This window comes from Amblyraja radiata, chromosome 4 (assembly GCF_010909765.2).
Source record: "Amblyraja radiata isolate CabotCenter1 chromosome 4, sAmbRad1.1.pri, whole genome shotgun sequence".
Lineage (NCBI taxonomy): Eukaryota > Metazoa > Chordata > Chondrichthyes > Rajiformes > Rajidae > Amblyraja > Amblyraja radiata.
The window spans coordinates 83,751,442-83,764,556 of record NC_045959.1 but is presented as its reverse complement, the minus strand read 5'-3'; the positions used below and the strand labels follow the sequence as shown (position 1 = coordinate 83,764,556).

Below are 13,115 nucleotides of genomic sequence, written 5' to 3'. Positions count from 1 at the left end.
TGACTTTCTCTCTCTCTGCAGCTGGACATACCAGAGGGAGTGATCCGTGTTTATGCCACAAAGCTCTCGAAGGTTTCCATGGCCATTCAGCTAGATAGTGAGACAAAAGCAAGTGATATTTTGGCTAGATTTCACTGTGAGACCAGGTGAGTTCCCAGAGGAAAGAAAAATCCTCCAAATCTCAATTATGTGTTATGTAAACAGGCCCTTCGGCTCAACTTGTCCATGCCGTCCAAGATGCCCCATCTACACTAGTCTCACATGTGTGCATTTGGCCCAGATCCCTCTAAACCTTTCCTATCCATGTACCTGTCCAAATGTCTTTTAAATGTTATCATAGTACCTGCCTCAACTACCTCCTCCGGTGTTGATGAGAAATTGTCTTCTGTGTATATGAGAAGAGAGAAATGGAAATGAAGACTGGGCAAAGTTAGACAACAAGCACAGTGGTGCAGTAATTAGATCCACTGCAGTTTCAATCCTGAACCTCAGAGCAGTCAGTGTGGAGATTGCAGCTTCTCCCTGTGACCACGTGGATTTCCTTCCACATCCCAAATATACGTGGTTTGGTAGGTTGATTGGCCAATGTAAGTTTCCCATATTGTGTAGATGAGTATTAGACTCTGGGGGGGAGTTGTTGAGAATGTGGGGAAAATAGAAAAAGGGATTAGTCATCAATTAGCATAAATGGGTGTTTGCTGTTCAATGTAGAGAGCAAAATAACCATTTCTGACAAGAGAAATTCGGGTAGTGAACAGTTCTCGAGAAAAGAACCCAATGTAATCCGGGAACTGTCTGTACTGAAGAGTTTTGCGTTTAGTTTATTGTCACGTGTACCGAGGAACAGTGAAAAGCTTTTGTTGCGTGCTAACCAGTCAGTGGAAAGACATTACACGATTACAGTTGAGTCATGCACATTGTACAGTTAGCATAGTTAAAGTAAGAAATGTTGCTGTTGGAGTAGAGATTTAAAAGAGTGGAGCAATTGTAATGTGTGATTGCAGATTCCATGACTACAAAGAGTTGCCGAGCTTGGGTGCCATCTTGGACAATAAAAAACTTCCTCCTCCCGTTCCAACTCCATAAATACCTGGCGCCGGAAGGAGAGAATGTAGCATAGTTGAGGATAATTGTCACATGCATGCATGCGTTAGGCAGACAGGGAAGAAAGAATGCATACTATTTTCCAACCATGGTGTGTTTAGCCTCTGAACATTAGAAGTTGGTTATTGTTACAGCATTAAATGACAGAATTCAGATAAAGCATTTCACTCACTATAACAAAATGTTGGGGCTGCAACTGTTTACCGTTTATATTAATGATTTGGAAGATGGAATTAGAAGCAACATTAGCAAGTTTGAGGATGACACAAAGCTGGGTGGCAGTGTGAACTGTGAAGAGGCTGTTAGGAGGTTACACAGTGACCTGGACAGGTTGAGTGAGTGGGCAGATGCATATAATATAGATAAATGTGAGGTTATCCACTTTGGCGGCAAAAACAAGGGGGCAGATTATTATCTCAATGGGGTTAGGTTAGCTCGGGGGGGGGGGGGGAGGGTGCAGCGAGACCTGGGTGTCCCTGTACACCAGTCACTGAAAGTTGGCGTGCAGGTACAGCAGGCAGTGAAGAAAGCTGATGGAATGTTGACCTTCATAATAAGGGGATTTCAGTATAGGAGTAAAGAGGTTCTTCTGCAGTTGTATAGGGCTCTGGTGAGACCACATCTGGAGTATTGTGCACAGTTTTGGTCTCCTAATTTGAGGAAGGATATCCTTGTGATTGAGGCAGTGCAGCATAGGTTCACGAGATTGATTCCTGGGATGGCGGGACTGTCATATGAGGAAAGATTGAAAAGACTAGGCTTGTATTCACTGGAGTTTAGAAAGATGAGGGGGGATCTTATAGAAACATATAAAATTATAAAAGGACTGGAAAGCTAGATGCAGGAAAAATGTTCCCAATGTTGGGTGAGTCCAGAACCAGGGGCCACAGTCTTCGAATAAAGGAGAGGCCATTTAAGACAGAGGTGAGAAAAAGCATTTTCACCCAGAGAGTTGTGAATTTGTGGAATTCCCTGCCACAGAGGGCAGTGGAGGCCAAATCACTGGATGGATTTAAGAGAGAGTTAGATAGAGCTCTAGGGGCTAGTGGAATCAAGGGATATAGGGAGAAGGCAGGCACGGGTTATTGATTGGGGACGATCAGCCATGATCACAATGATTGGCCGTGCTGGCTCGAAGGGCCGAATGGCCTCCTCTCGCACCTATTCTCTATATTTTTATGGTTACCCAAGCACTTTCCAAGCTGCTTTGTTCCGATTTATATTCTCCATTAATCAGTTATAAAAAGGTTTTCAAGTGGAAAGATTTAATAGGAACCTGAGTGTCAACTTTTTCACACAGAGGGTGGTTGGTATATGGAACGAGCTGGCAGAGGAGGTAGGTGAGGCAGGTAATATAACAGGATTTAAGAGACATTTGGACATGTACATGGATAGGAAAGAAATAGAGAGATATGGGCCAAACGTGGGCAGGTGGGACTAGTGTAGATGGGGCATCTTGGTCAGCATGGATGGGTTAGGTTGAAGGGCCTGTTTCTGTGCTGTATGATTCTATGATTCCATAACTGAGTTACAAAAGGGGGATGTTCACCTGTCCTGCTGATAATGGCTGATGTCGGTGTTTAGGGCACCACAGTCACATGGAGATTTGGACAGTGTAGGAGATGGAAATATACCTTTATTGATCGATTATAATCATGGAGTCTTTTCTTTGACTGGATAGCACGCAAACAAAAGCTTTTCAATGTACCTCGGTACACCTGACAATAAACTAAACTAAACTACTGTATAATCTTGATTTCCTAACTGTACCTCTACCCTATCTCAGAATTGAACAACTATGTAATTAATAGAAGGCTACACCACATACTTTAACTTGCACTATTACGGTCTGGATACTGAGTATAACTGATAATTCATTGTATTATTGTTTGTTGTATATGTATTTGTTGTGTTGTTGCATTGATGTGCATATAAAGCTTCAGCAAGTAGAGATTTAATTGATCTGGTCCCGGTGCATATAACAATTGAAAACAATTGACACTTAAAAAGCTATCAAACTCTGCTTTGAATATATTAAAGGATTTATCCTTCCCAACTTTAGAACATAGAACAGTACAGTATAGGAACAGGCCCATTGGTCCACAATGTCCATGCTGAACATGATGGCAAATTATACTAATCTATTCTGCCTGTATGTGGTCCATATCCCTCCATTCCCTGCATATTCATGTACATGTCTAAAAGCCTCTTAAATGCCACTTTTACATCTACCACCCTTGGCAGCGTGCTCTAGGTTCACTTTCTGTTTAAAATAAAACTTGCCCCGTACATCTCCTTTAAACTCTCCCCCTCTCACCTTAAAGTTATTCCCTCTAGCCTTTAACATTTCCACCCTGGGGAAAAAGGTTCTGACTGTCAACCCTACTCATACTTTCTGGGACAAGCGAAAGAAAGTCATGTATTGAAAAAAACAATGGGATAAAGTGACATTGATAAAAGTTTTAGAATATGACAGAAACATGAACTTGCAGAGTCGAGGATTCCCTCCGACCACATTCTGATAAACAGTTATACTGTGTTTGACATTAGTTGAGGAGTGCCATTGAAGCAATGTACCAGGTGAGCAGCTCTGCTCCACAGAGAAAGAAGAACGATAAAGATAACCATTCTCCTCTTGCGCCTGTGACACCTTCCGATAGTGTCATGGGTTATTTTACGTCCGTTTGCCCATCAGACTGCTTTGGGTTTAATATTTCACCTTAAAGTCAGGAGTTCCACGAACACGCCAATCTATATAAACCACACTAAGGTGTTCGCTGAGGTCACGATTTGAATTCTGGAATGGTGCCTGATTCAGAGACCAGAATGCGGCCAAGTGTGTCAAGCTGACATTTATGCCTGCTTACTCGCTTACTAATTCAACATGAGCAAAGTACTGCTGTACATAAACATTCAGATTAATATTTACATGTTACATTTCTCTTTTGCTTTTGGCTAATAATTCTATTGTGTAACATCGCTTTAATGAGCAGGTAGTTTAGTAAAAATCTTCCTCTACTGGCCCTCATCTTTGCATTAAAAAATGAAGAATGCAAATCAAAAAGAACTTACTGATTGTATCAAAAAACTGAACGACCTGTAGTAAATTTCAAATGTTTGGTATTAAAAAAAACTCATTACCATGAAAGTTGCTGAGAATTTTGAATGTCAAAATATTCTAAATTAAAGGCTATGTATCTTTCACTCTCACAGCACGTATTCTACTGTACCTCTCAATGGACCCAGCCATTATTTGTTCGAAATTGGTGGAAACATAGGTAGGATATTTTTTTTAATATTAAAAAGTACAAGAGATGAATTAATATCAGTGTCATTTCTGTACTTGATGCACTCGTTAAAAATATTATGGATAAACATGGCTTCTGCCTTGTAAATTTAACGTATTTGTTTTGTAAAGTTCAGAGGGCTGAGGTTTACAGGGATTTTTGCCAAGACAGGAGATTTTTAGGTATGAGCAGAAATGGACAATAGACAATAGGTGCAGGAGCAGGCCATTTGGCCCTTCGAGCCAGCCGCCATTCAATGTGATCATGGCTGATCACGGCACTGAATTGGGCTATGGTTAGTTTCCTCAGGGTGAGAGTGAGGGGAGATTTAACTGAGATGTGCAAAATTATGACAGGTTCTTCCTGTTCAGTAACGGCATGAACAGGAAGGACCCGTTTCCCTTCACAGAGAGACCACTAATGTGGGGGCCTGGATTTAAGCCAATTGATGGAAAGATTAGAAGGAAAACTAGAACCAAATGAATAGAGTGGGATGGGGGAGGGGTGGGAGTCAGGTACTGCGCGTTGGTGGGAACTTTCTTTAAGAAGAAATACAGGCAGAAATACAGTCAGGAAGTGGGATTCTTTTTACCCAGTCATAAGGTCATAAGGAATGGTGGATTTAGGCCATTCGGCCCATCAAGTCTACTCTGCCATTCAATCATGGCTGATCTATCTCTCCCTCCTAACCCCATTGTCCTGCCTTCTCCCCATAACGTCTGACACCTGTATACATGCAAGAAGTGGCACAACCTCTTTTCTATGATTCAATATTCACAGGAATTTTCCCTGCTGTTTAATGAATAAAGTAGTTCCCTATTTCACAGATTAGCTCGTCTTGGGTTCGTCCTCTGTGCAAAATTTGGTTGATCCCGTGGCTGGGCAGGGAAAATAAACCCCTTTTTGGTAAAAGATGGACACAAAATATGGGAGCAACTCAATGGATCAGGAAGCATCCCTGGAGAAAGAGGATAGGTGACGTTTTGGGTAGGAACACTTCTTCAGATTCGAAACATTGCCTATTCTTTATAATCCAGAGATGCTACCTGACGTGCTGAGATGCTCCAACTTTTATGTCTATCTTCAGTATAAAGCAGCATCTGCAGTTTCTTCCTACCCCTTTTTGGTAAAGCCTGGCGGTTTACACTAATGGAATTGGATTTCCATCACTCATTCGTGTGATCTGGGCATTACTGACAAGGACAACATTTATTGCCCATTCCTAACTGGCCACTGAACAAGCAGTGGCAAGTGACTGTTGTGAACCCCCTACACAAACGCAAAGGTATTAGATGTTGTTGTGGCAGTTTTGGCGCAGCTGAGCGGCTTCAGTGGATCTTTTCAGAGAGGGCAATTGAGAGTCTGGGTGAGGAGGCACACACAGAGCAGGCCAGGATTATTTGCATCCGTCCAAGAAGGCAGACAAGGTGGCCCATTAAAGTTACTCTGAGTTGGGTGAGGTAATAAAAAATTCTATGATGATGGTTTTATTTTCACTGGGATTCTGAAGCATACCTTAGGTCTTTTACCTATTTGCACAGCATGTAAATTACCCTTGCGGGAACAACCACCAGTTTGGAATGGTTCTCGACCCGAAACGTCGCCTATTTCCTTCGCTTCATAGATGCTGCCTCACCCGCTGAGTTTCTCCAGCATTTTTGTCTACCTTCGATTTTCCAGCATCTGCAGTTCCTTCTTAAACACCAGTTTGAAATGTGTGGTAAGGAACTGCAGATGCTGGTTTAAACTGAACATTGCCACAAAGAAACTGGAGTAACTCAGTGGAACAGGCAGCATCTCTGGAGAAAAGGAATAGGTGACGTTTTTGGGTCGAGACCATTTTTCAGACTGAGGGTCAGGGGAAAGGGGAATGAGAGATATAGATGGCACAAAGTACAAATGCATGAAAGATATGCAAAAAGCAACGATGATCAAAGAGCAGTGGAGCGCACAATAGTCCATTGTTGTCTGTGGGTTAGGTGGTAATGAGATATACAGACAGTGAAACTCAACAGGAGGACAGTGAAACTGGTACGACGATTAGGGTGGGATGTTTGGCTTCGTGCCAGTGACTTTATTTCTTTACGTGGCAATTTACATTTCATTATTTACAATATGTTTTTCCTCTTTGCAGGAGAGCGCTGCCTGGATCTCAACACCTACATTCTAGACTTGTACCGTTTAAACCCCAACGCAGCTTGGGTCATTAAACCAAGAACACTGTGAGATTGCTTGCTGTAGACCGACGGCCATAACATGATTCTTGAAGCAGAGGTGGCGAATGTGACTGTTGGGATTTCTGAGAACTATGGATGTTTTACTGTGGAGACTTTGTGCCTAAGGCTTTGGCTGTTGTTACCGGCAGGGGTTTGCTTTCAATGGTGATCATTTCAGTAGTAGTCACCATCTTACTCCTCAGGTTAAGCGATTTCATGCAGCTGGTTTACCATTTAGCGGGGACGGGGGAGGGGGGGAGAGAGAATTGGGGGGCGGGGGGGGGGGGTTCATAAAGCACTAACGAGAGTGCTCAACATTTGAAAGTTTATCCTTTTCCTCCGGAAACTCAGCGGGTTGGAATCAGCTGCACATTTGTGCGTGACCTAAGATAAACAACTTGCGGTAACTCATCTGGAGGCGTTTGAGCAACAAGTTAGCTCCCAGACAGAAACATTATGGACACAGACTTTAAAGGAATGTGCATTTTAAACAACTGTGGCAACTTGAGCAGACCACACAGTGGGGGTAAACCACACACACACATCTAAGCGTGCTTCTACCTTGTGTCCTCTCTTGCCGGCTGAGCTTATGGACGCGGTATGGATAACAGCCAAAGAATCAACCAGGAGGACGTATTATTTCTTTTGCAAGAACAGCCATTTGGCGGCGAATGGAAACGGTGCCAAATTCCACGCATCCGATCAGACGGGAAGTTGTTACGTAAAAAGAGAGGATGATAGCTGCACCTGCACTAGCTCGGAATTCCTGTCGGATCATGACCCTGGGCCGAGTTACGAGTCGGCCTGGAATTTTGTTTTGCAGCAAGCTGAAGGCCAGGCTTTCAAACTGGGTTCTCACAGTGCTGGTGTGTGTGTGTACGGAAAGGCGAGCTGTGGTCACTGCAAGCAAATGAGGCCTCGCATCCACTGGAAATAAAAGCCTGCTTAAAAAAATACACGCAGGAAGCTGAATGGCAGGATGGGGGCGGGAATCTCTATGCAACCTAATCTCCATTCGGTAGCGCCTGTTGACTAAGTGCTATTCGTGCCTTGGCTGTAGCTCTGATATCTCCAGAGGAATCGACCTCTTGTGTGAAGTGCTACGAGCAGAAAGTGAGGCACTGCGTGAAGAAAAATTATTGGCATTTTCCATGCATCTGGCCATCTTCATTTACCCTGAGACTTTGAATATATAATTGGAGCACAGATCATTTGCAATCTCATTGAAAGGTGGATCAGAACAGAGGGGCTAAATGACTCCATCCTCTTCATATGTTTAGTCTGCAAGTGAGCTTGTGAGATTACTCTGGTACTTTGGGGATAATTCCTGGGACACACAAGCACTGCCACACTGTTCAGAGAGTCCGTCTCTTTACATAAATGTTGCTGGCAGTCTCTAGGGATCTTTCACCGACATGAATATTGACCACGTTGTTTTTGTTTGGGGGGGACAGGGCTGTCTTTGTGTGAGAATGGCCTCCATTGATTTTTCAGCCACCCCGATGGGGGCGAAGAAAACGTAGGATAGTTTGCTTTTTTATACATCTATGCAAGCTGAAGAGGTATTGTACCTATTCTTCAGCTCGTAGTGCTTTGTAGTAACTGAATCATGTTAGCAGGGCGTGAAAAACTGTTTGGTGAAAAACATTATATAATTTGCATGCTCGACTGTCAAAATATCAATTCCACTGTACAACTGACAAAACTTCCTGTTTACATAGAACTGCATGGAACTTAGAGTGGAGAAACAGGCAGTGTTGTCCAATTGATCTCTGCCAATGTAAATGCTCTACAGAGCTTCCTCCCATTGTAGCTCGTTTAACCCTCTCTGCATGATCTTCCGTTCGAACTGTGCAGTCCGCATTCAATTGTCCCTTAAGGCACAGACATTGTGTGATCACATTAAGAGTACCATAGACACATTACAAGTTGTTTGTTGCAATTGCTTTTGGGAGATTGAGACTTCTGCTGTTTTCTGCTGTTTCATCCATTTTAACAGGAGCATGCTTCCCACCAATGGAGAGCTGGGTGACTTATTATGGTAAACTATATTGCAATCGGTCAAATCAGATTGATCATGTATTGAAAAATATGGAACCATGGATGATCGGCTTGTAATAGTGTCAGCAAGCAGAGAAACATGTCCTTTGACCACCTGCTCCGACTTGATCATCAAGCAGCCATTTTACACTAATCCCATTTTACCCTCCCCCTAATCCTATTAATTTCTCCCAGATTCTATAAGGCATCTACAGACCTGGCAATATACAGTGGCCAATTGACCTACAGTATGAGCCTGCCCATCTTTGGGGTGTGGGTGAAAGCCAGAGCACCTGGATACCAGCAGTTCACAGGATAACGTTGGATACATTCTCCCTGAATAATCATCAAAACCTTGCTGCCTTTTGTTACCTTCAGCAGCTAAGCTCATGCTTCTCATTGTGGAGATAATGAAAAACTAACCTTCCTCATATCTGATCATTGGCCCAGGGGTTGCTATGGTGCTATGGCGCAGCTGCCTTACAGCGCCAGAGATCCACGTTCGATCCTGACCACAGGCGTGTCTGTATGGAATTTGAATGCTTTCTCCCTGTGGCCGCTTGGGTTTTCTCCGGGTGCTCCGGTTCCCTCCGTACAGGTTAATTGGCTTTGGTAAAATTGTAAATTATCCCCAAGGGTGTAGGATAGTGTAGTGTGCGGGGTGATCGCTGGTCGGCCAGGACTCAGTGGTCGGAAGGGCCTGTTTCTGCACTGTATCTCTAAACTTATGTAAAGTCCAAAGTAAAAATGTCAGGAAGGATGTTCCCTGGTGTGGTTTGTCATGGGTTTGGGTTCCACTGCTGGCTGTGTTGCTAGTGTGTAAACACGAAGGCATAACTTGGAACATGTATGCAGCAATTGCTGCTATGCCATGCTGGTATTGGTGCTGCCTGGCATATTGGTGCTGCCTAAAACTGGGCACGGGAAATCCAATGGCTTGGCTGTTGAGTTAATAGAGAGGCCTTGAAAGGAGCAGACCATGGCGGGTGGAGCAGTAGTGATTGTGTAATGGCAGCAGAACAAAGAGGATGATAAAATCATTCAAAAATATTAGATTTTCCTTTCTAGGGATAACTTTCTTTTAAACACCTACATTGACTTCTGAATGACGTGCTCTATCCAGCAATATGCCAGCATTGCCCCAATGAGCTAACTGCATCATTGAATTCTAATTTTAATACACATTTCTGAGGATGGGAGCATTGGCTGTCTATTCGGCATAAGAAATGGAGACGCATAAAGATGGCGATTTATTTTTGCACTCTCTATTTTATTCCCATTGAGAATCATTGTGTAATGAGGTGAAAATGAGCTGGAGGCTCTCACTCTCAAAATCTCATCTGTGCCTTAAAGCACTTGGCTCCACAAGCGACAGATTATGTCTGATCTCTCATCTGGATAACACTTTTTCATCCACTGTCACATGCATTCTGTAGTTAAGGTTAGAACTCTGTTCATTGTAGGCTCATCAAAGCTGGAAGATTGGTTAAAGCTAATGGAATTCAGATAGTGCTAAAAGGTCTGTTCCACTGGATGGTTTCATTGTTGACTTTGAAAGGAAAAACACAGAGGAATCACAGTGGTAAGGGGCCATGTTTCAGTTTTTGACATTAAACCTCAGAGCTTAATTAGCATTATGCAAGTTCAGTTCTTTATCCAGACTGTGAGCAGTGACACAAGAACCTAATCCAGTAATGGTTCATAGCATAACAGAATGTCAGTTGATTAGCTTGCTACTGGTTTACCAGGCCTCTTAGATAACTCTGGTTTGGAATCTGAAGAAGGTCCCGGCTCGAAACGTCGCTTGTCTATTCCTCTACAGATGCTGCTTGACTCGCTGTGTTCTTCCAGCACTTTGTGTTTTGCTTACGATTCCAGCATCTGCAGTTCCTTGTATCTTTATTTAAAATGAGTTTAGGTTATCACAGCCATGTTTCTAGCAGCCTTGCTTATGTAATGCAAACCCACCCTTCAACTTAACAGTTAACAATAGCCAGAGAGGCCACAAAGATGGCTGTTGTGAAATGGGGAGGTAATGAGTGTACTAGAGAAGTCTGTTGCACAAATGGGCCACAATAGCGTTAGTGATTGACTGTGCCATACCTTGCATCGATTCGTTTGTGGACACTTTGTGCCAGAAATGAGAAGGGATCCCATCTCCAATATCAGAATAGGAGAGCGATCCATCCAACAACAGAAAAGGTGGAAAGGTCAAATGAATGGGTGATAAAAATTGCTTGCGACCTGATCTGGATGCATTAGTCCACCAAACACTTTGATAACACTCCAGTCTAGCTGCCACTAAAGGTTTCATTATAGCTTTACTTTTTAACACTACAATAGATCTTCATTTGTAACAGTAACTCCACTGCCAAGAGTGCAGCAAAAACTATGAGGTATTTAAAACCATATGTTTTTGTGTGTTTGAGAGCAATTTTCACTTTTATATGTTTGTTGATGCATTTTTATATATGTTTGTTGTTGATGCATTTTTAAAATAACGTGTTTTCTGAAATGTCTATGCAAAGCTACCTCTGTTTACTCACATATTTACTGATTCTGACGATTACAGTTGGGATTAATTGAGAGGGCCCCAAGATGGAGAAGGGCCCTGTAGATTAATTACATGACCATACACAGTGGCCCCTATTGACCTGCAGATAATTAGCAGGTGTGCAGCTCCACTCTCTGTAACACCATTCAGTGCATTGGGGTTACTTGTAATAATGTTTTAAATAGAGCAACTTATTTACCATAAGAACTATAACACTGGCCTTTTGCCGTTCTGATGGTGTGAGAGTCTTGTCTGCCGTATTTAAGAATATAAAATTCAATGTAGCTCCTAGAATCACTGAGAACTTGTTGAGCGCATGGTAATGGGCTACTATTTAACACTAACCAGCAACCTGACTGACGACAAAAATTAAATAATTCATGGCTTCTGCTTTTGGTTAATGCTAATTTTCTCATTTTGTTTAAGTTTCTTTCTGCTGATTCCTAGCAGTGCCTCATGTGATTATACTCGAAGAAGTTTATCGTATCCAACGCCCTCGTTGCCCGATCATTAATCTGGCACTTTTAGTCAACCTTCCTGACTTCTGTTTCATTGAATGGAGATGGTTCCACGCAGGCTGTGGTTCCATTCGGCCACTTTAACCTCTGGGTGGAAGTGAAGGATGACCTTTTCCCCCTGGACTTGCCTCACTATTGTAAGTGGCTCCGATTTGCATTGCCAATTGATGGCAGGAGAACAAGGCAAGGATTGGTTTGTGTGTTTGGAAGAGTGGGGCATCCTCACTTAGTGTTCCCTTAACGTTCATAGAATGCCACAGAATTGGCCCTTCACCCCACCATGTCCTTGCTGACAGCAAGTACCACCTGTACTAATCCCATCTGCCAGCACTTGGTCCATAGTACAGTAAACCCTCGCTATAACAGACCATGGGGGCAAGGGTTGGAATGGTGTCCGTTATTGCCGATTGTCCACTGTAACCGAGTGGGGGGGGGGGGAGGTAAAGTTCAATCCAGGCAGGGTGGCGAGAAACGCAAAGTTGGGGGGAGGGGTGTTTATAACAGCAGGATTTCAAGGGACTGTGTGCCCTGGTACTCACGCTGCTCACTCTGTCCGCTCCCGCTACCAGAAGCACGTCACATGGCACCAGCTTGTTAGGTAACTGGCGGATGTGGGGGTAGGGTGGTGAATGGGAGCCTCGGTCCACTTTAACCAAAACCCTCTATATAGAAGTCTGTTATTGCGAGGGTTTACTGTACTTTATGCTTTAAAGATTCCAATATTTGTCTAATTTCTTAAATATTTTGAGAGCTTCTGCTTCCACATCCCCTTCAGGCTGCTATCTATCCCTGACTGATACCACCGATTGAGTGAAAATTTCCTTTCTCAGGTGCTCTCCAAACTGCATGAACCTCTGCCCATTGGGTTTAGACACCACTACTATGGGGACAAATATCTTCATGTCTATCCCCTTTACGCACCTCATAATTCTGTATAAATCAATCGTGTCCCTCTCTGTCTACCCGTTACAAGAAAACCAACACAGTCTATCGAGTAGCTCTGCTTAATTGAAATGTTTTAATCCAGTCAATATCCTGGTGAATCTTCTTTGTATTCTCTCCGGAGCAGTCACGTCTTCCTATAGTGTGGTGGCCAATATTGTGTGCACACAACTCCAACAGTGGCCTAACTAATGTTTTACTTAGCTGCACCGTAAGCTCTTATGTTCCATGCCCCCAGCTAGTGAAGACCAGCACCCAGTACTCTCATGATTTCTCACAATAACTTCAGAGGAACTTTCTGAAGATTCATGGATATTCCCTCCAGTTCATCCCTCAGTTTCCACACCTGATTCAGGTAGATACGCAGCAGAGATTTTCCAACAATACCTGGCCACACGACCATTCCTGTGATAATGTCAATTAATGCTTATTTAAGGACGATCTTCTGCTGGAG

The 13,115-nt window shown here is 43.2% G+C and overlaps 1 protein-coding gene across 7 annotated transcripts in view; it reads left to right on the top strand.

The window, feature by feature from the left end:
- arhgap28 (Rho GTPase activating protein 28) overlaps window positions 1-8,563 on the top strand; it is a 189,788-nt gene extending 181,225 nt beyond the window's left edge. For all 7 annotated transcript variants that reach the window (XM_033019874.1, XM_033019873.1, XM_033019871.1 and 4 more), the window contains 3 exons: window positions 22-146; window positions 4,318-4,382; window positions 6,526-8,563. In XM_033019874.1, coding sequence (XP_032875765.1) covers window positions 22-146; window positions 4,318-4,382; window positions 6,526-6,617 — 282 coding nt within the window. In that variant the 3' untranslated portion in view covers window positions 6,618-8,563. The remainder of the gene's footprint in view (window positions 1-21; window positions 147-4,317; window positions 4,383-6,525) is intronic.
- Window positions 8,564-13,115: the final 4,552 nt, after the last annotated feature.